General features: G+C 40.3%; 1 protein-coding gene across 2 annotated transcripts; it reads right to left on the bottom strand.

Annotated features, from left to right (window-relative positions):
* Positions 1-18,271: 18,271 nt before the first annotated feature.
* On the bottom strand, positions 18,272-24,324 carry TFPI2 (tissue factor pathway inhibitor 2). 2 transcript variants are annotated; one of them, XM_058821007.1, is made up of 5 exons: positions 24,093-24,324; positions 23,832-24,011; positions 23,195-23,374; positions 21,814-21,987; positions 18,272-19,415 (listed from the first exon to the last, which is right to left on the bottom strand). In XM_058821007.1, exons 1-5 carry the CDS (start codon positions 24,169-24,171, stop codon positions 19,315-19,317), a joined length of 714 nt encoding a protein of 237 aa, XP_058676990.1. In that variant the 5' UTR covers positions 24,172-24,324; the 3' UTR covers positions 18,272-19,314. The 2 variants fall into 2 exon arrangements, with proteins under 2 accessions (XP_058676990.1, XP_058676980.1); XM_058820997.1 differs by having other exon boundaries at positions 18,274-19,418.
* Between the last annotated feature and the right edge of the window lie 1,583 nt (positions 24,325-25,907).

The following is a 25,907-nucleotide window of genomic DNA, read 5'->3' on the forward strand; positions in this document are numbered from 1 at the left end:
AGGGGTTCCAGGTGAGGTACAATGCTGGGCATTTAAAGAGGTTGGTCTGGTTTGCAGTGGATTACAGCTTATTCCCTTGAGACCCAGAGCTAGAAGTGGGTGCTTAGACCTATCTTGTCCAGCAAATGGGAAGTTCCTCTTGATTTAGAGGAAGTTTTTGGTAGAAACAGACTCTTTTTAGCCTTTTTTCCTCTTTTTTTTTTTCTGATCCTCTTTGTGTACCTGAGAATGCTGTACTCAAACTGGCTTTTTCCTGTTAAAAAGAAGAGATGAGAAAGGTTTTCTACATGCACAAGTCTATTAGTGGCTGAGTGCAAATTTCCTTGGAGGAGAAAAGTTCACAAAACATTTGGATCCACAGGTTAACTCTCATTGGCTGTTAAAGCCTGACCAGTTGATAGACACAAATCAAGAATTTAAGCCATTTCCTCTTCTATTTTTTTATCCTCAGATGACCCACAGATTACCCAACTGGAGTAAAAACATAATAGCATAAATGTTCCTTGAAAAATGAATAAGCGGTAAAGAATATTATTTCCTTCACACCTCCAGGGCAGTCCATAATGGTACACAGAGCAATGACACTGCACAGTCCTGTTCACAATCTGTTTCAGGCAACTTGTGGGGCTTGAAGCATGGAGCAAAACAGAGACTAGTTTGGAGGTGCAAAAAGGCCTCTAGCAAGATATTTCAGTTTCTGACATTCTTCATCTTCTGAGATAAGCACTGAACCACTTTTTGTCTATCAAATGCTGACCATTTTACACATAGTCACTATCAATCAGTAGGAATCAATCAGTATTTTATTGCAGATCAATCAACACTAGAGATTTTATTAATTAGGTGTTCAGTTAATCATGAAAATTGATTTTGTTTACAAGAGGATACCTGGAGCCTACTTGGTAGGTGAGGTGATCAACTTTTCAAGAAGCAGGGAAAAATGAAGGGAAACCCTAGAATCAGTTTGGGTAGATTATATTAATCCTCTGACTCTAGTAAGAACATCATTTCATCCATGATCTGATTTCTGTATCAATAAATACATTCATTATTTTACTAAATTTTATTTTTAAAAAATCATTTGTGAAAAAATATAGGACATTATTTGTGCTATTTTTTTCAAGTTACTTGGGAATTAACTTATCATGGCAGTATTTAATTTGCCAGAATTCTTTTCTTTGGTATTTTACAATTGATCTGCCTGATTGTTCAGGGAATACAGCTCAGACTTAAGTACAAGTAAGAAATCACTGAGAAAGCAGAATTTTAAATGCAACCAGGTTCTTCTAGCCCACAAAATCAAGAAAATTTTACATAGAATTTTTTTTCATCAGTTAAAATAATTATCTCCACAAAGTGATCTGGACTCGTAACCTAGTCTTCTAAACGGATTCATTTAAACCTCCCCTATTTCTCACAGCTGACAGAGATTCAGCCTAAAGGTGCTGAATGTGGCAGGGTAAGGTAGTTAAAACCACAACACAAAATGACACCTTTCTTTCCATGGAATCGATCTAGCAATTGCTCTGGGTGTATTGCTGTAAAAACTGATTTTTTGGCTGAATGACTTTGGCTACTTCTCTGCATTATGCAACACCCAGTAAGAGCAGATAAACTAAGATTACGTAGCAGTTGAAATTATTTAACCTATGGGATTTATTGCATCTGAAAAATGAAGTCAGTTCTCTGGAGAAAACACGCAGTTACTTAGAAATACATGTGAAATATTTGGCGTGAAGTAATTCATCTGGAATGGTGAACATTTAATTTCTGTAATTTAGCCCTAGATCTGTAACTGTACTTTGTTTCACAGGAAATTTCAGGAATTATTTTATTTGACTAGCAGTATGGAATCAAAACCTGAGAATGCTGAAAAGAGGCTGGTGCTGGAAAGAGTCTGGTGCTAAAGCACAACTGAAGCAGCCGTGACCTACCCCACCAGCAGAGCATGCTGGTGGAACAGCCCTGCTCCAGAGGAGTAACGCTGGAGAACCAGCCCAGGGAATTGTTATGAAGAGCAAAATTAAAGGGCACATACAAAATATTTTGTTCATTTGTGCTCCACAACTTTCTGCATTAAAAATTTTGGTCCTCAGATTTCCAGCTAACCTAGGAGATTCTAAGTACTGTAGATAACTACATTTTTTCCTCTTAAGTCCTAAGCGAATAAAGATCTTTCAAATATGGTCAGAAGCAAACAAACATCTCTCTTATAGCCACTCTGGTGAGATTTACCAAGTTGTCATTCTTTCATGTCTCATAATCATCTAGACATTGGCATTCTTAGAGCACATAAATGAGGAAGGCTTGCACACAAAGGGGCTATGGGAGATGGGTGATGAATCAGATGCTGGAATCTCACTGTAAAGCTGGTTTCTTTTCTTTTGAAAAAGCAGAAATTCAGACGGCAAATACTTAAAATTTTTGCACAAAATGTTCTCTACTTCAAGTTTCTGGAATCCAGCTCTCTCTCTTTATTTTTTTGCATTCCATTGGGATATAATTCTGTTTAATAACATCTTTCTCTTTCAATGAATACTGAATTATTGAATAATTTCAGCAGGAAAGATTGGAAGAGATAGGCTGTATTGTGAGACTAGAGTGTTTAAGAGGAATGTGTGGGTTTATAATATCTTAGCAGAGGGAAGAACTGACGCTGGGTCTTAACATCTATGCAAGGGCTGTAACCATTGAGCTTATGGCTGAAACAGTAGGAACAATATTATTTAGCACAAACTTCCCTGCAAGGAAGAGCCTAGTGGGGGATTCCTTGCAGAATGACAGGCCAGTGCTCTGCTGAGACTGAATTGTGTCCCACTGGCCCACTTGAAGACTGCTTTTTACTGGCTACCTTAAGTGTTAGCTGTGATAGATACTACTTGTTTGTCTCTCCCAAGTACAATTTAGGGCCCTCAAGAATGCCATTGAAGGTTATGGGTTTCTGCATTTCAACTGTGATGAGGCTGAATAAGTATGCTTGAATTTATTTTTTCTTTTGGTGAATCATCTTCAGCTAATAATGAGGACTTTGAACATAGCTGAATCTTTCCTGTACACTTCCAAGCTCCTGCTGGCACCCAGACAAGCACACATCATGGTATTGGCACCCTGCTCCTGGCAGGAGGCTGGGACATGTAGACTCCCACAACAGCAACAACCAAGAGTGCTCCAACACTTGCTTAGCCCATAGCCACAGTGTGTTTTTGCCATCTCTCTAGAAGCCATCGAAATCAGCTTCTAAATGTTCCCAGATTCTTTCCTCTGGGGAGAAGAAATCTGATGGTGACATTGAAAGGCAAGAATCCCACAGGATTCTGTATGTCAGCCTGTCACAAGCCCCTTCAGCCAGAAATATTGCTTTTTTGTCTTAATCTTTTATGTGGCCTTTTTACAGCTTGAAATAATGTTTTCTATCAGTTACAGAAAATATTATAGTATCCTTATAAATGTTTATTTATCTGTTCAGTAAGACAATGAGATCTGGGGCTAAATGCTACAGACAAAAAGGAGATTGAAGTAGCATGCACAGAGATGCAGCTAATACCTCTAAGCAAATGTCATGTTCACAGTACTAATGGTGAAATGGCATTAGCCAGAGCAGTCTTTTCTCTCATGTCTTCCCAATAATCACTGTTCCTTTCTAATCTGAAATTCTTCCTATCCTCTCATTCTATTAGTGATTCTGTGGCTAGGCAGACTTTTCATTAAATAGGCACACACTTGGCAGAATATCTTCAGGTGGGATATTTACAGATAAAATTAGTTTAAAAAATTTAGCTTACTCTAATGAAACATTTTGTTCTTTTTCCTTTTACTTCACTCAAGACAAGCATTGAAGAGGTTGAAGTGAAGAAGTCACAAGGAAACACCCTGTTACCTATCCATCTTTGGAGGATTCCTTGAGATACTCGGTGTAGTTACTCAAAAAGTCAATGGGTCATGAAACAAAAATGTAGCTTATGTCTAGGAAAACATTTGGGCGGAAACTCCGCTCATATTGCAGGTATTTATCCAATTTGAAAGAAAATTGTTCCAAACAGTTCCTTGCACTTCAAGCCACTGAGTCACTAATTTCTCCATCAGCAGAAAAGCAGCTCCTATGTAACATACAGTAAGGAAATAAGAAAATTTGCTAAAAAAGGGGTCACTACTACTATTTCACGAAGGATATGGTGCAGGTTTTCAGGTGGCCCATCCATCAGACCAGTGCTGATCTGTAGCTAGTAAGGACCTTTTCACAGCAATATTGTGACAGCAGCAGATGTGAGCTGTCACGGACACTGAGCTGGGATTTTTGAGCAAAAAAGCCTTGTTGGGTGCATGCATTACAGCCTAACAATGCTGTACCTTGCTAAATGATGGGCAAAATTAGTCACTTGCTATATGGCATTAACAGGTCATGCTCAAGGCTCTTGATATATTTTCATGGTCATGAAAGATTTATTTCTCAGATTACCTGCATATAAGACAAATATCCATCACTTGAAAAGAGGAATTTAATTTGTCTGGACAAAAATAACCTCAAAGGCTCTGGGATCTCTGAAGATAAACTCCTTGGTATTTCTAACAGGCTAGAAAAAGAAGAGGAAAAATTTCTGCCTTGGTCTAATTAGAATCTTGCCTTTTTGATCCCCATTTTCAAGCTGCTGTTTTTCAGGACCCAGTGAATTTGGGCTTTGGTCACATGGCATGCATGCCTGTGTGCAGGCAGGGAGCTGTGGATGTTGCAGTGAAGGGATCTTCCTCACCAGGTTTTGGAGAGTGCAAAGCAGAGTCGGGAGCAGGGATGCTGCAGCATACTGATACACCAGTGCTTATCCAAGTGGGAAACAGCACATTTCAGAGCTCCTGCTCTGGAAAGGAAGAATACAGCCCAGCCCAGCACTCTGGAACGTTTCCAAGTCCTTGCAGGCTGATAGGGAGGCACAACACATACAGTATGTGTCTAGCTCAGGAACAGGAGGTTCTTGCTGTGCTGTAATGTGCAGGTTGGGTCTCACAGAAAACTGGCTTTTCTGAAAGATGAGTCAATTTGTACTTGGAAGCAGTTCAGCATTTATGAAGGATCATCTCTGATTGTAATGAGCAATGATATAAAGCTACTTTTTTATTGCTTTTCTGTGGGAACTCAGCACATCACTCTGGATGTCTAGAGTTGCTGAGGTAACCCTTGGGGGGGCTCGGAAATCCTGGAATGTTGCCAGAAGTGCTTAGTGGTTGGATTTTGACCCTGCGCGGGATGTGCCACCTGTTTGAGGACGAGAGGATCACTTGGGGATAAGTGATGTAAGAATTAATTATTCACAGGGTGAAAATACAGGTTTTAGGATTTTGGTACAGGGGGGTTATGGAGACAAGATGGAGGAATCAGGGCGTGTCTTGTCCTTCTTCTTTCTTCTTTCTTGTCATCCATTTTCTGTGGTGATGCTGGCACTTTGGGATTGGTTCATGGTGAATGTGCACTTGTTAATATGGGTGAAAGGTATTGGGAAATAAAGGTAAATATGATGTACGTAGTTTTTAGTATAAAAATAGACGACCGCCCAGCGGGAGGTCAGAGTGCCCTTGGCTGCCTTGCTGGTCAGACCTCTGTCAGGCTGGAAGAAAATTTTGTAGATAAGAAATAATAAACAATACTGAAGACTGAAAATCTGAAGAGTGCAGACTCGTCCTTTGGAGCGCGGGCTGTCCCAAGGCCATCCTACGCGCGACCGGGCAGAGACAGAAGCCGGAAAATATAACTTTTCAAATTGAGTTATATTTTGTATTTTTAAAAACTTCTTAGTTGATCTTATTGAGTATAATTTCCCATTCTGTTTTCCAGTAATTACTGAAAGGAATCGGACTTCATTGTGGGGTATGGCAGCTCTGTGTGGCCTGGAACCAAATTGGAATAAAAAGAGGAATTATACGGGGGACAGGGTAATGTCTGCTCTATAGTGGAAATTCAGATTGTGTAGTTTTCCTGCAATGCCACATGATTTCTCTGTCCAAATCCACCCCAGCATGATCCAAACCTTGTTTATAATAACACATAAGGTGATTACTTGCTCAGCCCGGTCTGCTGCCAAACCCCTGTGAAAGAAATGGTACCACGAGGGCTGAGCTTCACACCACTGTGGCAGCAGGGGCTGGCAAATCTGATGGACATCAATTGTCTAAAGTGAGTTTATCCCCCTTCTGAGCCATGAAGAGGTTTTCTCAAAAACTATTCCAGGCAATAATGATTTTAGAGACAGAAATGTTGTGTTTCTTGAGACTGTACATTGTACCTTTTTGAGGGAAAAAATAAAGAAAATGGACAGTCCTCAAGACAATTCAAAGGACTTTTTGAACTTGGAAAGAAATCCTTGTTATGGTAACAAAAGAGTTACTTTATCATTTTTCCTGGGTGTTATGTTTTAAGACAAATAAACTTCCTGATTTAATTGTCATTGCTAACTGGTTTTCATTTTTTTTACCAAACATGTGGGAAGAATTATAAAGTACTCTCTATCAATAGTAAAAGGCAGTAAAAAAGAGCTGAGTTACAAGGTACAAGAGTGCAAAGCAAAATTTTAGGGAAGCAAACTAGTGGAGCAAAGCTAGTACAATTTTCTGAGAGATGCTGTCATTGCATTTGGTTGCAACAGGGCATCCCTGGAATTAAAACTGATGAAACAAATGAAAATATCAAATTAACTAAGAATGTTTGAAACACAAATTCTATAGCATTCCAAGAACTTCAGTATGAGTATTGCCTCAAAAAAGATTGGAAAGTTAGAATTTTGGCTAATAAGAACATGTGGGATGCTTCTGGGTTAGTTTTACAGAACATCATAAAACAGTGGGCTATAAAACCAGCAGTGCATACATAATAACAGCTAACTGCAAACACTCGGTAATGTTTTAAGTTTAGAGGAAAATTTGATTTCAGAAGTAAAAGAAACATCTGTGTTTCTTCCAAATACCCCTAACTAGACAGTATTTTATGTAGTAAACAAAATGGGAGACAATAGCTTCTTTCTGACTACAGTGTGATAGTAAACCTGAGTTTGAAAAAATAAATGTTTCGTCCTAAAAGATTATGACTTAGCAGGAATAGCCAATTACACACATTTAGCTTTCTAGAACCACTTTATGTGATTAGAGAAATGAATACAAGGGAATTAATGCATATGCTCCTACATTCCTCAGTGTAATTTGTGCTCTATACATCTGTCTTTTAGATGACAAATTTTAGGGACCAGGGCTTTTACAAAACATCAAATAAGCTGTTCATCTAAGTATAAAAGAACAGTACTGTGTGACAAGAAAAACTGCTGATCAGATTTAACTTAGGAAAATGCATGGCTGTTCATGCAGCTTGTAAAAAAGTTGATGAGAATTAATTTTTTGAAAGAGTTTTGAGATACAGGAATGGCTCAATGTGTGAGAAGAATCCCCCTGGTGTCTGCCTATGTCGAATATGGCTGCCATGACTTTGCTTTCCATTTTGCTAGATTTCAAACCTTTGTGTTTAAAGAGAAAGAATCCAAATATTTAATGTGGAACAGAAAAATTGTATGTAAGAAGAAAACAAAATATAAAATAAATTTGCATTGATATATAAAATATTTGGCTAACCAGACTAAAAGTATGCCCATCTTTATTTTTGCAGATTGCCCAGCCTTTGTTTGCTCCTGCTGTGGTCTTGCTGTACATGACTCCATTAGTGCTAAAACCAGCTGCCTATTTGAGAGCTGATTTTATTGACATTAGGTACCAGGATTACACAAACTGAAATTTGCCTGCTATCCCAGTCCTTCTGTTCTGTTTTAGGGAGATCAGTTAGGTCCTTTATGATCCAACTTGCAAGCAATTTCCACTAACTTTGTGAAATGTGATCATGAAAGCTCTGTTGTTCACAGGGCATGGTGAGTAGAGCCGACAACTTCTGACTTTGGAGACCATGCCTTGAGGCTTAGCCACATGCTGGGTGTGAGATGCCTCTGGTTTTCCTGTTCATTTCCTAGCTTATGTGCAGGGTCAAGAAAATGCAGCTTCACGATGTTTTCAAAGTCCGGCAGGCCAGCAGCAGGCTTGGTGCTTTCATGCAAGGCTGGAACAGTATCTCCAGGCTGAAAGCCCTGGGGGTACAACACAGAGATGGATGATGTGGCTCTGCAGGGACCTGGGCAGCTTCAGGAGCTGAAACACTTAATGTGAACACTTTATGTGAACCCTTCTTGTTCACTTATCTACTCAACTTTAGCCCCAGTGCCTCAGGTAAAGGGCACATCTCTGTAGATTAAGCACCTCTGATAAATGTTCATGGTGGACTACAAGCACCCTGAAAGGACTCCCAGGCCTTGCACTTCTTCAAAAGATGTAACACTGGGGTTTGTCTGCATTTCTTTGTGACTTCTCAGTCAAATAACAAATCAACTTTTCATCTACCAGGCTTCCAAAACTTCTCATGGATATGGAAATTATATATGTGCAAGGTATATATGAAATCTCTGACTTGGATTTGTCAAAGCATTACAAAAGAAACAAACTTTGTGTTAAGAAATATCAGTCTGTGTGAGGCTGGCTGTTTAGTGAGAACATACTACTCCACACATTTTTACGGGCAGAAAGAAACAAAGCATTTTGCTTCTTTACGTGAAGGATGTTTGGTTAGACTTGATACTCTTGTTCTTCTTTTACTAAAAATGATACATTTGAGAGGAAATTCAATCTTATAACAACAATATTTTGTTAAAACCCAGTATTTATACTTTTATTTTTCTTCCAGGCCAGTAATAAAAGAAAATATTTGAAACTTGGAGATTACCCAAAGGACAGAAATTTGAGGTTATAAGAAGCAGCACTGCTTTTCCAGGCCTGAATTTCACTCATATTGAGTGCTTTGCTTGCTTCCAAACCGGTTCCTTACTGTGTGGCCTCTGTAGAAAAAAATCCATCAGTTCACCATTTACTCATATGTTGGTCATTCTCAACCATCAATGCATTTGTGAACCTCCCTGCTGTTTTACTGGCATGACTGGATCCACATGAACCCAAATCTCTGGCCTTTCCCACAATCTGCTACCCGGCCATCCCATCAGAGCTTTCTGATTCAGCCGGTGCAGGGAACCAACGCAAGAACCATTTCACAACACAGAAGGTGTATGTGTATTTTCCCACATTACTCCTCACCCATCCCAGCCACTATCCAAACATGAGGTGTGACAGAAGACATATTGTCAAACATAGGTAAATGTAATAGATCATTCATCCTTCTTGTCTTTGCTGTAGGATTAGAGCTGTCCTGTTTCTTCAGCAGTCAATGAGATAAGCCTCAGAAGCTGATTGTATCCCTTACAGATTTCCAAAATAAACAAAAACTTGAGCAACATATCTAGAAACTTGATTCTCTCTTTTGTGTTGAACACCAAAAAAAATATACGTATTTCCAGTTATATGGCAGTCTATGCCAAAAATATTAGGAAAAGGTCAAGAAGTCAGTACAAGAAGTTGTGTTGGATGATGACAGGGACTAATTCAGTGCCACAGTACCTCCATTAGCTGAAAGGACTGACCTTGTAGGTGAAATGGCAGAGACCTTGAGGGTTACCACGTGCTCCTCTCAGTCCCATTTCTGAGATTTAGTGCCATAGTAACAGAGTCAGATATAAGCACAGAGAAAGTAAAGATAACCACTACCTAAGGACAAAAAATAAGAGATTAAAACCAGCCTGTTTATGCTGGTTGACCTTACAGAAATATTTAATGTAATTGTATCATTATGAAGAGAACAGTAATGGTTTTATTCAGCAGGTTTTCTGGATTGCCTTTTAAGTGGATGAGAGGCACATATGAAATTCAGCTTCAGTCCCACCTTCCCACTGAAACCATCACCCTTACTTTATACAGCACAGTAAAGTCTCTTGATGCGGTATTGCTCCCTTAACTGAGCTGACAGACCCATCTGTCCTTGCAATCTTCATAGTCTGCCTTCATCAATTCTCCTTCTCTTTCATGTATATGCATATCCATATCTATGGCATGAGCCATCCAGCTGAGCTTTAGATCTCATGAAGAGGCCCAATAATAGTGCTCAGATCTTTGAACATCTGCATATTTTTTAGCCAATTCTGTTCATTTCAGGTCTGCCATTAAGACGCACTTGAAATTTCAACTTCCTTCAAAAAATCAGTTCTTTGTGTCCTAGCCTCAGACCACAAGCTCATTCCATACTGTGCATCAAATAAACTTGAATATCAAAAATATTCTGGTCTTGGGTCTAACTGGAACTGGAAGTAGCAAGGTAAAGGCTGTGTATTGCAGGAATCCAAACTATTCAGTATGTCAACACTGTTTGAAGAGCCACGTGTGCGTCATATTCTTGTTTGCAAGCTAATTAGATTGCTTGTTTTGAAAGATGGATTAATGAATTAATCACAGGGTGCGGTAGATGTTTTTTCTTGGCATTCTAAGGCTGATTTAATATAAAGTGTTTTATTTTTTTCCATGTATGATTCACTTCAGAACTCAAAAACACATAAAACAGAAATGTAAAAATGACAGCTGTGTTAAAACACGAATATTATAATCACTTTGGCAAAGCCAGTTTTCATTTAGGCTGTCTGAAACTGTAGATAATACTATCAGCCGTAGAAAGAAGGAATGATATGGGAGCTTTCTTGTTAAGAAATCAAAGCTGAATGGAAAAGGGTGTGGTTTTGATTGCACAAAATGTCAGACGGGTTTCTGGTTTGCAAATCTGGAAACAGGAGTGGTTCACATTTTGATGCTTTCTCATACTGCAGCATTTATGGAATTTATATTTTTTATTTTTTCAAATCAATTAAATTTTGGCAACTCCTAATATTACAAAATTCACATTCAAAAGCAGAAGGCAGCAGAGACTGGGATCTGGCTCAGCCTCTGACCATTTCTGGCCACTCTTTTCTGGCCAATTTACCAAGTCAGGCATTTATATGTGCACTTTTCACTTATTTTCCTGTTTTTCAGCTTTCCCATTCTAAACAACTGCCCACTTAATGGGTAAAATTATGCACATCATTTTCACGGTGATCCAACCCACTGAGCCCTGCATGGAGAGATCCTGGCCCTTGGCACACAAGACAAGGAAGAGCAATGCCAAGTTGTGTGATTCTGAGCAGGACACTTAGCATGAACTATGAACCACCTGGTCTTCAACCACTTTGAAAATGAAAGGTCAAGCCAGATTTTCAAAGGTATTTACCTTAATAAATAAAGATAGATATAAATATCCAACGACAGAGATAAGGTGCCCTAGACACTTTTTTAATATTTCTTGGGAAATTCTTGGGAACTCTATCAGTAGGGTTAGAAAGCTATCCACTTATTAAAATGACACAAATCAAACCTTTGCAAATGCAGTCTTTGTTTCTGATCCCTTCAGTTTTTCACCTTCAGCTATACAAACACTGTGCAGATACAGGACTCTGCAGTTCCTTCACCAAAAACCTCCTTCTCCTTCTTCTTCATTACTAAAGCTGAAGAAATGTAAGAAACCAAAGGACAAACTGCAAAATCTAGTGTTACTAGTAAAGGAGATATTGTACACCCCAAACATACCCCATAAAGTTCTGCACTGAGTCAAGGCAGAGTCCCATATCTGTTGATTATGAAAATAAGCATTTTTCTTGAGTATTGACTAACAGTTAAAAGGAAATTTGGCAGAAATAACACACAGTAAGATTGAGTCCTAATTATGACTATAAAAGTGTCTGAAGGAGACATTATCAAACCATAGTGAGTGAATGCTACCAATAATCCATAATTCTGCTAGGTGTGGATTTAGTTATGCATTGCAATTTCTTTTCACATCTGCTTTGTTTGAAAGCAATAAAATAGAGAAAGCTGTCACCATCATCCACCTGTTCCAAAAGTCTCAAATTCATGCTTTAGAATGTTTTATGGAGCTCTCACTGCTGCTGAGATTTATTGCATCAGCTGGGAAAAAAAATTGTCATTATTTTATGTTTTCAGTTGTCTGACTGAAAATTTCTGGTGAAAACCACTAGGTTTTAGGCTGTTGATTATTACAGTGATGCATTTCAAAACTCTGTTAATACTCTATGCTCCCATCTGAGAGTCCAGACAGCAATTTTAAATTTCTTTTCCTTTTTGTACATTAGCTAGTGTGTGATAGTGCTGCAATATGACCACATGACCAACAAGTTTGCAATGTAGCGCTCAAAGAATATAAATCAACACTGTTCCTTTGAATAAAATATGCAGTTTTTATCACAGACCATACTGTACAGAACAGACAGGGGGATGGATTTCCCAGGAGGGGCAGGGAAGAAGGGCTCTGTCACCAGCCTCAGCACTCCAGCAGGCTGGATGATGTGGTGGGAGCCCCCTGCTCACGCCTGCTCTCCCTCTCCCCACAGCCACTTCCCCATCCCCATCCCGAGTGATGCAGCCAGGGCTGTGTCCCTGCTCAGGCCCTGCTCCTCTTGCTCTGTTCCTCGCAGCTCACCTCCCTGGCAGTGAGCTCCCCGGGCTCTGCACAGCACTGGGACACGTGTCCTCCCCAAATCAAAGTCACACTTCTAGCACAGGCTGTGACTTGCACTGGAAATAGGGATTTCCCCAGGTAATGGCAATCCTAAGTGACCTGGGTGTCCAGAAGTGTGGATGGACTCAGTTGGATCCTTTGTTTTTCTGTGATGTCCTCAGAAAACTTATTTGCATTTCCAGCCTTGTGTTACTCCTGGGAGAGTCACTCACACTCACAGGGAAATTTGGAGTGAAAGGAGCTCAGACCACCTGGCTGATAAGCACAGAGAACATGGCCGGGTCCTGTGGTCTCTGGCGTTTTCAAGAACATGGTGCAGGCAGAGGCTGCTCAGAGGGCAGAGCAGAAGGAAGTGCAGGGAGTCAAAAAGGGCTCTCCCCTCCTCCTTTCAGCCCAGGATTCCTTAGCCAAGGAATGATCATTGCTGTACAACTTGTAAAAATGTCTCTTGTGATTAGGAGGGAGCATGCAAGAGCTGGGACTATTTTATTTTCCTCTGATTTACCTTTCTCAAGTGCTTAAGGTATGTCCTACCTCTTTTCTCTCCAGAAAGCCATTTGAACTGTTTGTCAGTGGCTTCTTCACAGAGCTGAGGGTTTCAGCAATAAATACTTTGAGGCAATTTTGAGGCTCTGAGATCTGAAGCCTCACCCTCTGCAGCTGAGACTCAGCATGCTCCTCCCTAACACTTTATGGGATGAAATCAGAAAGCTATTTTGAGAAATAAGATTTCTCAAAAATAAGAAAAAATAAAACCTCAAACTTCAATGCTACTAAGTCCTCACTGTCAAACTTCAATGCTACTAAGTGCTCACTGTCACACATGTTTCTGTGTGTTTGGGATAGAAAAACTGCAGATATCTGTACAAAAATGAGGCAATGGAGAGTTGGATAATTCTCTGTCAGCTCTATTGCAATAGTTTTACAAAGAGCTTTTTTACTGTGTATCTGGAGGTCAAGAGCAGCTTTCCATCTGCATTACTGTACAGTCTGTAATATTTTTTTCAGTCTCATATTAAATAAAAAAATAGAAAATTGGAAAACAAAAAGGAGGTGAGTGTGACTTCAGTGACCCATTTACTTTTTATTGAAGTTATTTTATTAGAACTTGTGTGATTCATACTGTACAGTTTTGTTTGACTATTGCTTAGGTTAATTCACACTAGAAGGATGCAAAACTGCTCTTATGAAAGCAGTCAAGGAACTCATTTTAATTGCCAGTACCAAAGGGGCACTTAAGTGTCTACTAATGTGCAATCTATTGGAAAGAAGAGTATCCAAACTAAATGATGAATTTAAACCATACGAAATTCATCCCTCAATATAAACTGATCTCTGATTATCTGAATATTGTTTTAGATTTTAAAAGAAGTCTTGACAAAGGTGGAAGGAACAAATCCTTAGAAATTTAATCAAGGAAACACCTTAAATATTAAAACAGATATTTCCCAGTGTTTTTGTAAAATGGGCTTCATAGCAGTTTTAATTCTAATCCTATTTAGAGATGTATTGGAGTAAAGCAATGAGTGAGTTGCCCCACCAGATCCAGCAACTCTGTGGGTGCTGAAATGAAGTTTAGAAACTTTTTGCTTAGCCTTTGTTCATTTGCTTGCACCCACTGATGGACACTGGTGAAGTAGATCTCAGGTAAAGCAGATGCATGTGCTGCTGCAGGGGAATGCTGCTCTGTGCAAGATCATGTTTCTGCACTTAAAAGGAGGTTATTGAAGTCTTTGGATTCACTCCAGCTCTTGTTGAAATCGTGGTAGAGTCCCTCTGGCTGGCACAGTGGAAATTGTACAGGCTCCTTATGCTCCAGTGCAGCAGCCTGCATCCATGAGAGAGCAGTAAATACCATTCATCACTTGTTTCTCATTAGACTTCCCTCCCACTTTTACAGAAACAAAAAAAAAAAAAAAAAAAAAAAAAAAAAAAAAAAAAAAAAAAAAAGGGGGGGAAGACTTGCAAGTTGTGGTTTCTGCTGGAGGCAGGCATTTCTACAAAGTGTTCTTTTTCAACATCACTGAAAATCAAGATTCTCCCTGTTGAAAATTACTGCAATGATGGAAAGCTTCCTTCTAATGTGGTTGTGTGGTGTATTTTTCACCCTATACTCTCTTGACTTTTTAAATAGTTTTATTAGTATAATATAACCTCTTTATCTTGCTTCCCACACAGAGAAAAAAAAAAATCTCACAGACAACAGTTTTCATATGCATTTATTAGACACTGAGTTTTATTACTGCATTTCACTCTAAGCCTTAATATAAACAGTCAGTGCCATCTTAGAAAAGCTGCTGCAAACTTCCTGAGTAGTGCTCTACCTCCAAAAAAGCTCACTGAGCAAAACCATTGTAACTCAGCTGGCAGATAAAGTATTTGACCTGCAGTTAATATATTAAGGCTTTTCACGGGGATCTGGCCTAGGAAACAATAAGGCTTAAGATTCCTGTATGCTCACCAGCTTGAAGTTTAGCCCCACCAAGTCAGACAATGTGATGTGTTCTGAGCAGCAATTGCATTTAAAACCTTTCACTCAGCAGCAGATAAGCACCTAATGTGATCTGTCTGGAAGAGTACCAGTTTTGCCCATATTAATCCTAAATTATGGTCAGCTGCCAGTACAAAGGGAACCTTCATTAAAAGTGACTTCTGTTATTCCCACATAATAGATACAATGCTCTACATTTCATAGATTAGTCTTTAACTTGCCTGAACTATCTCTCTTCTATGAATAGTTCACACACGAGCTAGGAACACTCATTTCTCTGGCATTTATTTGGAAATCACAGCTCCAAATCAAACCAGTGGCTAATGCTTTTGCGCTTCTTGCTTTTTAAATATCACTGCTGTTCATTAGGCTGTATATTCTATAATTAACACCCCTTCTCCTCAGCAATTAATTAATTTATCAGATAACAGACATTACAGTACCGGACCACCAGACTCTGAAAAATGAGGCTTACTTCAACAGAAGCATGTATTTCTGTGCAAATTATTGTGATAGTCTTTCCAACTAGAAAGAAAATGAGGCAGATTTTGCTTTCAATAACACTGCTCTAAATGCATAACAATTCTGGCACATCCACAGCATTGGTTCTTCCAGATTCACACAGTCATAGCTGGACTATGTTTCTCTAGTAGAACAAAATTCTCATCCCTCTTTGAGTCAGAACAGCTGCCCTCAGCCATACAGCTGATTGCAAGCTTCAGGATAAAATCTCTCACCTCTGACTGGGAACATAAGCTTAGAAATTTTATTTTTTTTTAACATGGCTCATTGTTTCTAAAAATTGCTTCTTTCTAAATAAAAGTTCCATGGTTTCTACCTCCTCAACTGACGAGAAGTGACAGAGAAACAGGAATGCTTTTGGTAATCAGAAATCTGACTCCAGGCATACAAGCCGAACTCATTGTCAGTTCACTGCTAAAGTATGGAATTGTGAGAAAGCCATTTATTGGGGCAAATCACTGTTAAAATTATATGTGCTTGCCATTATGTAGCTTATCAATAAAAAAATATTAAGTGCTTCCACATGGATTTCTTTTCTCTTTTTGACATTTGAAGTTCCATTGAAATATAATCTCCTACTCTGGAAATAATTTACAAAGCAAATCCTTGAGTATTGTCATATGATGAAGAATCAGTGCAGATTTTCATTTTTGTAATTTTTATACAGTTCTTTGCAAGATATCACTAAGAAATGATGGAATTATGGGTCACAATGAAAGTTAAAGAGCAGGGATGTTGCAATGCAGTTTATTAAAATCTGCTTATTCCAGCAACTACTTTTCAGTGGCAGGTATGACTGTCCTGTGCAAATCACTAGTCAGGAGTTTCAGTGGCAGCTTGCCTATGCAAACCCAACTGGTTATAATCACTGCTTCCCTCCTCTGCTGTAGAAATTTGCACTGTGACACACAACACCAGATGCTGGACACTGGCTACTATAATAAAAGTTAATTTGCAGGATGGTATGGGCTGCATTAATTTTCAACGTGGCCAAACACTAACAGCTGGCCCAACCTTGGGCCAGTGTTGTTTCATCAGCAAACTGAAAAAGGAAGTAAGTAATGAATCATATAAAGGGCTTTAGATGGCAAGTGTTTAGATTAGTCAAAGTCACAGTAGGCTGAAGGGATGTAAGAGTAACCTAAGAGCACAAAGCAGAGCAGCACAGTGACAGCTGAAATTTTTTGTAGCTAAAAAAAAATAAAAATCAAGATGAAGGCATTTACCTGGAAATATGGTAAAATTTATGTAATAGCTTCTGTGAGGAACTGAAAAAATCTTCCATGAGCACTTCCTTTCCCTGCCCCACCTCCTCCAGAATACTCTAGAGCCTGCTCACTATGAAACCCTGTGAAAAACATGGTTTATGTTAAATTTCTATATGATACCAGGTAGATAAGGGATTAAAACCCAAGCCTGTGATATTTCACCATGTACTTTAGCAGCAAGCCCTTAGGCTTTAAATTATATTTTTATGCAAGTAAACAAAGTGCCCATGGAGCAGCTGCATTGCACAGGGTGTTGCAGTGGTCACTGCAGCATCCTGGTCCCTCAAGACAGCTCCTGCTGAGCCCCTGAGTTGGCATGAACAGATGAGTGCCAAACTCCTGGGTCCTTTCCAGGACATGAGCAGGGTATTGCATTACTCAAGGCACCCAATTCTGGATCAAAACCAAGAGTGGAGCTGCTCTCAGATTTGAGGCTCCCTTTAAATTCTAGGTCCAGTTTTGTATCCCATCCAAAGATACTCCTGTGAAATTCAAAGACACAGAGAGATAAGGAGTAATAGTAATTTCTCAAACACAATTCCAAGATGATACATATTATATACCCCATGGTGTTGCTGTTAAAAGACAGCCATGCTTTACAGCTATAAACTGTGTTTAAATTGAACTTCACCTTCCTGAACAGGCTGATGGTTCTAAAAGCCATGGTCTGAACATGAAACAAAAACAGCCCTAAATGTTTGTGTTTGGTACGAAAAGATATTCAGAGGACACTCTGGGCTGCTGCTCTAAACAGCACAGCCAAAGTTCACAGCCAGCAGGAAGGGATATGGGCAATGCCCACAGACACTGCGCCCTGGCTCCCCCAGGGAGTTTATGCCGGCCCCTTTCTGTTTGAAGGCTGGCAACCAAGAGGTTTGGCATGGGACTCAAAACTGTGTCACAAGTTACTTGCCATTGTCTGCCACAGCGTCCTCATTCATCTGCACTAAGCAAGGGATGATTAAAATAAAAAGGGGTTTTGAGACTGAAAACCAGACATGGAGTATAGAAAGACAATGGCAAGCACAGACAACTGTTTTAATCAAAAATCTGGCAGTGAGAGAAACATCAGTAAGAAAATCAGATCTTGACTAGTTCACCCATCATGTTCCCTCTCTGAAATAGGTTTAAAGCACACACCTGAATTATTCTAACTGAAAGCCAATGTAATTTCAAACAAATAGCTTGTTACCCACACAAAAGCTATTCAGATAGTGCAACATCAAACGAGAGCAGCAGCAGACAATAAGCTAAACTAAGCAGCCCTTTGAGAGCACCTCATTGAGAAAGCCAGCTGAGCTACAAAACTGCTGGGGATGATTAACATCAATGCAATTTATTGCCTTTCTTCAAATAAAGACCTCAGTGTAAGGAAATGATTGAAGAGACAACTAAACTGTTAGAGTCATAATTAACAAATTATAGGTTCCATTACACATATTGGTCTATACAACTCATTCAGGATAATGACAGAACAAGCTTATTTTTTTTCCACAAAAAACATTTTATTAACATTACTTATGAATTTTTATTTAGAAAATATTGACAGTGAAATTAACTGAAATTCAGACATTATTAAAATACAAAATATAAAAGAATGTGCAAAAGTATCACCATAGGCATAACCTACCATAAGAAATATAAAAGTGCCTCAAAAGAGGGATTACTCTTTTGTAGATGAAATTTGCAGAAACTTCTGCTGCTCTGCTTCAACAGCTACTGGATTATCACAAATATCAAAATCCTCTGCAGATGTAATCAGCATAGCTCCATTAAATCAGTAAAACTATGCTGATTAATGCCATATGAGGATCTGGGGTAACTTAGCCAAAATTTCAAATGTCATGAAAAAGTAATGGCTACAGTTTAATTTTAATGCTCAACTAGCTTATTCATTGCCTTTGTCAGAGTGTTTATCAGGGCATCTCTATTCCAAATTCTCTCCTGTGGGATAAGCTGCATTTAAATTTATACTTCTTGTACTGTTATGAAGACTTCTGAAAGCCTTTCCTATGAACATTGACTGTAAATGACCATCTATTTAAACGACAGGGCCAAACTATGTAAATGGCAGGGCAATAAACCTCTGAACACACTTGTGAAAAGTTCCTCTTCTTTAGCAAGCAGAGGATGAAAAAAAAAATTAAAAATCCATGGTAGATTTTCAGTGTTGGACTCTCCTTAGTTATAATAACAGACATTTGATTTTTCAAATTTTAACTGATTTGCAACAGCTGAAATATTCTCCCAAGGCAGTAGTAACATTTCCCCCATAAAAACATGGAAATCTAAACAAGTCTTTCCAAAATATTATTGCAAAGACAACACAGCAGAAGAACCAAACTTAGGTTCGTTATTCTATTAAATGCAGTTTCTTATAAAAAAGTAAATTGCATATAAAGCAGCTCTGAAAGACAGAACTATGTCAGTATAAAACTTTGTGAAAAATATCTTACAAAAGAAGAAAGTGGAATCAACAAAAAGTGTATCAAACATCCAAGTGCACATCAGCTTTAAGACTTCAGGTTATACATCTGAGATTTTTTCTTCAGTTTTCTCACTATTTTTCTGCGGGATAAATTTGCTGGCTTGTTGATACCAGGTTTCTGATTTCCTGCTAACAAAACAAAGGAAGCAGTTAGAGAAACTGAAGGACAAAACTGTTACTACTTGTTATTGTCTGAGTTTGGTTCATGTTACACTGTTCACTGTCCAATAATAACAAACAGCAGAAACTGTAACATGTGTTCTGCATTCTCTATTCTCACACTGTAAGGTTGCCAGTGTGTTTACCTTTGGCACTGGAATCCTACTTTGCTGCTCTTTTCCTGAGCAGGCATCAAAGCCTTATCCAAGTGTCCTGCAGTGACAGCAGAATGGAACTAAATACTGCCCTCTATTAAAAAAAAAGAAAAAAAAACCCAAAAAACCCAAAACCCAAACAAAAAACCCCAACCTATTCTTACATTTCTCTAAACAGTGGGACAAAGGTTAAAATACAGCCAGTGCTTGTGGGAGATATAAAGAGAAAATTACTTGAGTTTCTGCACAAAACTCACAGAAGCTGCAGAGTGGCCCAAGACAGTCAGAGCTAACACCAGACATGCTTCCAAAGGCATGAATTGTGTGAGAGCAATTCAGAAAACAAGTATTCAGCAATCTTGACTAAAAATCTTTGTCTTTATGCTACCTGTTTACCAGCACCCAGAGCCACTGTGGCCAATTCCCAATTATTTTGCTGTCAGCCCAATGCATTTGCTTTCTTTTCCAATATAAACTTTTAAAGATTAAATGAATCACAAACCTTTTCACTCAAAACACTATAGATCAATTTAACAAACAAAGTTGTATATTTGCAGAGGGAAGGTCAACTGAATTCAACCTGAGACTCCAAGAGGTAACATGAAAGCTGCTGAGGAGGAAATAATGGAAGCAGGAGAGGAGGAGTGGGAGAGGCTTAAGTTGCCTGAATTATTTGCTTAAAGTTGCTGTGCACTCCCAAGCTCTAGAAATGAATATGCATAGCACAACATTAATCAGCACTAATTATGCCCTTAACTTTGGTCTTCAGCTGCACCAAGCCTTACTGAACTGTGAAATCCCAGAGTTGATGAAAAAGCTTGTAACTGGTACTTTGCATGTGGCTATCTGGTGCTCTAGTTACAAGACGGACAGCATCTCCTTACCTCTTTCTTCCACACACACAAAAGGGGAAAAAAAAAAGAAAAGAAAAGAAGAAGTGAGTTAGAGAGAACCCCCAGGTGAATCTGGCTGGGTGTGGGCAGGGGCAGTGTGCAGGTGAGATGCTGAAGAAGCAGCTTCCTTCCTCCTCTCTCTGAACTCTCCACACTGGAGCCTGGCCCAACCACTTCACAGGTAGCAATGGATGCAAATTAGATAATCACAAGCATCTCAGATAAACTTAACATACTATTAGAGACTCTCTCATAATAAAATGGCAGAGACACACTCAGACTTGTCAGCCACAGAAATATTACTGTCATGACTAACTGGCAGGCAATATTTGTATTTCTGAGGACGGTGCTCAGGGTACAATCCTTGCCCCAGACCTGGATTTCCAGCCCAGAACTGAAGAATCATCTCCCAGCATAAGGCTTCTGACTATACAACTTCAATACTGAGGTACTCAGATCTTGTGCTTATTATGTTTAAAATAGAGTTTTTTAGTTTTAGTGCTTTCCAGTTTTTCCTTTTTCCCAAAGGCAATGTATATGCTTGATACAGCCTTAAATATATCTCCCATTGGTATCCATTTTTAAAATACTGCACTGTGTCTGCTTCCCAAGTTTTCTGGGCAACAACATACAATTTTCTATCTCGTTTATTTTCCTATCAAATTAATTAAATTAGAGTATTAAAACTTGCAATAGCTGTAATATGACTGCAAATCAAAGCACAACTGTTTTGATTTACAAGCACAGCCACAAGCTGGTTTCAATAAAAGCATTAGGAAAATCTATTATCATTCCAAGCTTTCCCCCCACAGCCTGAGAAACAGCTGACACAGCACTACTGATGAGGCAGAATCTTTAGTAATGGGAACAGGAAATGTCAGTAGGCAACAGGGAATTGAGGAAGGATGGTAACTTCTGAAAATGCAAAGGAAAAAAGTAAATTGATTTCACAACAGACTTTAATCCTATTTAAAACTATCCAGAATAAAAGGATATCTTAGTTTGTGGTCGTGGAGATACTGAACAGTTTAAAGACTGATTCCTTGTAGGCTCTAGGAAGTAAGCTTAGTCTTTTTGTGTGCCCTCCCCTACACTTCATTCAAATATGGTGTAACCACTTCACATCACACTGATCTTGCCAGAAGGATTTAGCATTGCCTTTCAATTTTCCCAGCCCTTAAAAACACAAGAGTCCAAAATGCAAAAAGCATACCCCTGTAGCTGGCCAAGGTGAGTAAAAGAACACTATGAATATTTGATACTGTTATATGGATGAAAAACAAATAAAAAAAAAGAAACAAACAAAAAAACTCTCACCATTTCTGCAGACATTGTAGCAATCCTTTTCAGTGACAAAGTTGTTGGCATTTCCACCACAGCCAGTATATCTGAACTCTTTACATGATTTAGTCTTGGTGTCATAGTAATAGCGAGGCACAGAAGAGGAACACAACCCTTCATCCTTTGGGCTATAGCATAGCAAGGGGCCAGCTTGGGAAAAAAGGAGAAAGGAAAAAAAGAAGAGAGAGAGCAAGAAAAATTACATAAATGTGATCACTGTACATGGCTTCTTAAAATTGATCCTGAAATAAGTTTTGTGTCTAAACAGCTCTTTTTCCCCTTGAATTGACACTATTACTGATGACTTCAGAGACTTTCTACATCTAATTCCTGGGAGCTGTGAATTTGAGAAAGCAAGAGACCATCCTAGAAAGCAGGATTAGATCCCATAAGTGAAATTCATCAGCTATCCCCATTTGTGATGCTATACATATGACAGCAAAGATTTTTACATATTATTCTATATATAGGAATATAGCAATAATTTCAGTGGAACAACCTCCACTGAAGGCACAACTTTGCTATGATTTTCCCAGCAAATTCTGCTCGCAGCAAAAAGTACAAATCCAACAAATTTGCTCAAGAGCATGTTTCTTTTTGCCTCAACAAAACTTTATTTTTTCTGCTGTACCCCCTTTATCAACTCATTGTATGTGCAACAGAAACAATTCAGCTTTCACCTAAGAAAATGCTGATGATCTGTCATCAGCTACAAATAAATGTCATCAAGCACTAATAACACTTAGGGAGGGCAGTGACAGCTTTTACACATTCTGGTAGATCTTCAAAGAGCCTATCTTGAACTAGATATTAATCTGGTGTTCATGTCAAAACTTAGTTATAGTTACCTGCTCATAACTGCCACCAATCTTATTTAAAGCTCAAATGGAGACACAGTGAAGAACCACATCAGGCATCTCACTTTTGTGAGAAGCTGAGTTGTTGAGTGCCAAAAACCTGAGCTGCCTACCACCATCTCCTAGGCCTGAATTTTAAAAAGGTGTTTCTGCTTTACATAACACTTCCCTGAATGTGACTGCAACAATCTCTGACACATCATCCTCAACACACATCCTCAAACTTATTATTTCTCTTCAGATACACCTGTACAGCTCTCTAGAAGTCAAGAAATTGATTTGGTACAGCTGTGGGTGTATTTAAGATCTCAGCATTTTTGTTCTTCCAGTAACAGCTAAGACAACATACTAAAATTAAAGTCAACAACATAAACATCTGCTTTACACAAGTCTTCAAAAATACCACTGTATGGGTATTCAGAGGAAAATATCAAATGAAGTATCATCTTCATATTACTTTCAAACCATCTATTTTATTAAAAATTTGGAACAACCATTACTTTTTTCTGGCAGACAGTGGTCCACACAAGACTGCAAATCTCTGAAGTTGTTTCCATTTCCATAACAGCCACCATAGATGAATTCCTCACACCTCATCGAGCTCAAGTTAAAGGCATATCTTCTTAGATAGCTCCTGCAAGGTCCTCCATCAGCCTCCATCCGGCATAATTTGGGCACTTCTGCAGAAACAAACAAAAAAAAAAAAATTCAACCTCTGTAAAACCAGCCCTTCATGCTTTGCATACAGAACAACATGGTAGTGCAGATAAAACTGTATTACTTCAGTTGCAGGCAAGTCCCACTTTGTCCCACTTGCTTTTCTTCTGGAGGAATCCAATGCATTAATTAGCAAGTAAGTGCAATATCAAATCACATTTAAAATCCTAATAGATAAATTCCACACATCATCTCTGGATCAACTGACTCTGCATTTTCTGCCCAAAACTGCCATCAGCAAGAAGCTGCAACAAGCAGGAGGGTCATCAGTTGGACTCGATCATCTTAAAGGTCTTTTCCAACCTAAATAACACTATGATTCTAAGACTTTGTGATATATCGGGGTGGTGCAAAGCGTCCCGCAAAGCCAAGCAGCCTCCCCGGTGTGTCCCCTCCAGCCCCTGCCACCCCGGGACTCACTCTTGATGGTCCAGCAGCTCTTCTCGCAGTCGTCGAAGGTGAGGAAGTTGTTGGCGTTGCCGTAGCATCCCCCGTAGGTGAACTCCTGGCAGCTCTGCGTGTGCCGGTCGTAGTACCAGCGCGGCACCAGGGCGCGGCAGGGCCCCTCGTCGGGGGGCAGCAGGCAGGCGCGCTGCTTCTCTGCGGAGACACCGGGACTGAGCCCACCGCGCCGGGAGGCGGCCCCGGCCCCGCGGGCTCCCCCCGAGGGCCCGTTCCTACCTGTGAGGGGGCGCTGGGCCAGCGCGGCGCAGGCCAGCAGCACTGGCAGCAGCGCGGGCAGGCGGCGGCCGGCGGCCATGGCAGCAGCGGGGTCCGGGCAGCGAGCGGCGCTTCCCCTCCGACGGCAGCGCTTTATATGCACCGAGGCGGCTTCCCCGGGCCGCCTCCTTGCGCAGGTGGTGGGAGGGGAAGCTCTGATTCAGCGGGGCAGGAGGTCGCCGCTGACCCGGCCGCCGGCGGGGCGCGGAGGGCTGCGCGATGCGGGATCCGGGGGCGCGGGCGGCCCCCGCCCCGTTCCGCCCCGCTCCGCCGGGGGAGCAGCGGGGGCCGGGCGGGGCTGCCTCCCCGCAGGGTGCGCCGCCCATAGCCCAGGGGCCCCCGCCCGGGGCTGCGGCGCCCTGGCTGGGGGCCACCCCCCGCCCCGCTCACGTTACGGGATGATGCTCAAAGAGCGTTTCCTGTAAATCACGGCGAAATCCGGGACAGGTCACTCAGCGAAAGCCCCCCTCTCTCATCACTGCGCGTCCCACCCTCGTCATCCTCGCCTTCTTCCCCCCGAGGCCTCTCCCTATTCGGAAGCTCCGGGTAGATGACGGTGGGACACCGAAAATCAAACGCTGGTCCTGCTGCAGGTCCCCATCCAGCCGGATGGAGAAGAGGCTGCTTAGCGAGTGCCGCCGAGACAGACGCGCGGCGTTAGTTTACCTCCCTAGTATAAAACGCTGATGAACTTGAGAAAATGAGGCTTGGACTCTGAGGAAACCCGAGGGGCCGAATGGATAACAACTCTGGCAGCGCAAAGAGGGATGGACTTCAGGAAATACCATAACCTGGTTTATTCTACAGATTGTAGCCCCACCAGGCAATGAGGTGTGATCTGTAGGAGGAGGGGGTGAGCACCAAACAGCATACTTTCCCTCTCTAATCTGTTAGACACATTGCATTAATTAGTGCTTAGCCCAGATGGAATATAGTAAGACAGATAAGAGGGGCTGCAAATTAGGTGTGCTCTCCATAGATAAGGACAAACTAATCTGATCTCCTATTGTTCTTCTCTGCTCCCTTTACAGCGACATTGGGCCATAGTCCTGCAGGCAGGCACTGCCCTGGATAAGTTGCAATACAGGGCCCTGGAAATCTGTGGCCTGCAGGAAAGAAGATACAGTCTGTAAGCAGGAGGCACTTCAGGGCACCCTGACTGCTTGAACTGACTTTCTCTCCATGGCTTCTGTGCTTTACTTATGTCGGACTACAACCTAGCTTCCTGACGTATTTTTCATAAAGGCAAGAAAGGAGCAAGTCTAATTCCTACTCCACCTACGTGACTTCTGAAAGGGAATGAATGGCACCTCTTTCCTTCATTTTTCAGAACTGCTTCCTTTTTCAGAATCTCCAGTAGCTAAAGCATAAGTGGTGCTTTACTGACAAGAAAATAAATCGTGGTGCAGCTTGAGTCATCACGATGGGATATATCTGCCATGCTTTAGATTCTTATAACTACAATGGTTACTAATGGGTGTCCTCATTTTTAGGGATTTTGTTCAGCATATTAGGCAGAGCAGCTATATCAAAGCTTATGTCCCTCCCGAAAAAAAGAACCAACAAACAAAAAAACCCACATTCTTTTTCTATTTCCAAAAGAAAGCAAAAGGTCATTGGGAAACTAAAGTGGTTTTAATATGATATTCTTTAATATGTTGTCCTAGACTGATGCCCTTTAGTTTTCATGACATTTTTTGGAATTGCAAAGAAAGAAATTTAAATACCACTTTAAAAAATAGCAGCAAAGTGAATGCAAACACCATTTTCAATATT

The sequence above is a fragment of the Ammospiza caudacuta genome, chromosome 1 (assembly GCF_027887145.1).
Source record: "Ammospiza caudacuta isolate bAmmCau1 chromosome 1, bAmmCau1.pri, whole genome shotgun sequence".
In the NCBI taxonomy this organism is placed as follows: Eukaryota; Metazoa; Chordata; class Aves; order Passeriformes; family Passerellidae; genus Ammospiza; species Ammospiza caudacuta.

Coding starts and splice junctions, on each gene's coding strand:
- TFPI2 (XM_058820997.1), bottom strand. CDS start 24,171: ATGGCCGCCGGCCGCCGCCTGCCCGCGCTGCTGCCAGTGCTGCTGGCC. Junction 24,012..24,092: donor GGCCCAGCGCCCCCTCACAG/GTAGGAACGGGC, acceptor GTGTCTCCGCAG/AGAAGCAGCGCGCCTGCCTG. Junction 19,419..21,813: donor CTACAATGTCTGCAGAAATG/GTGAGAGTTTTT, acceptor TTGTTTTGTTAG/CAGGAAATCAGAAACCTGGT.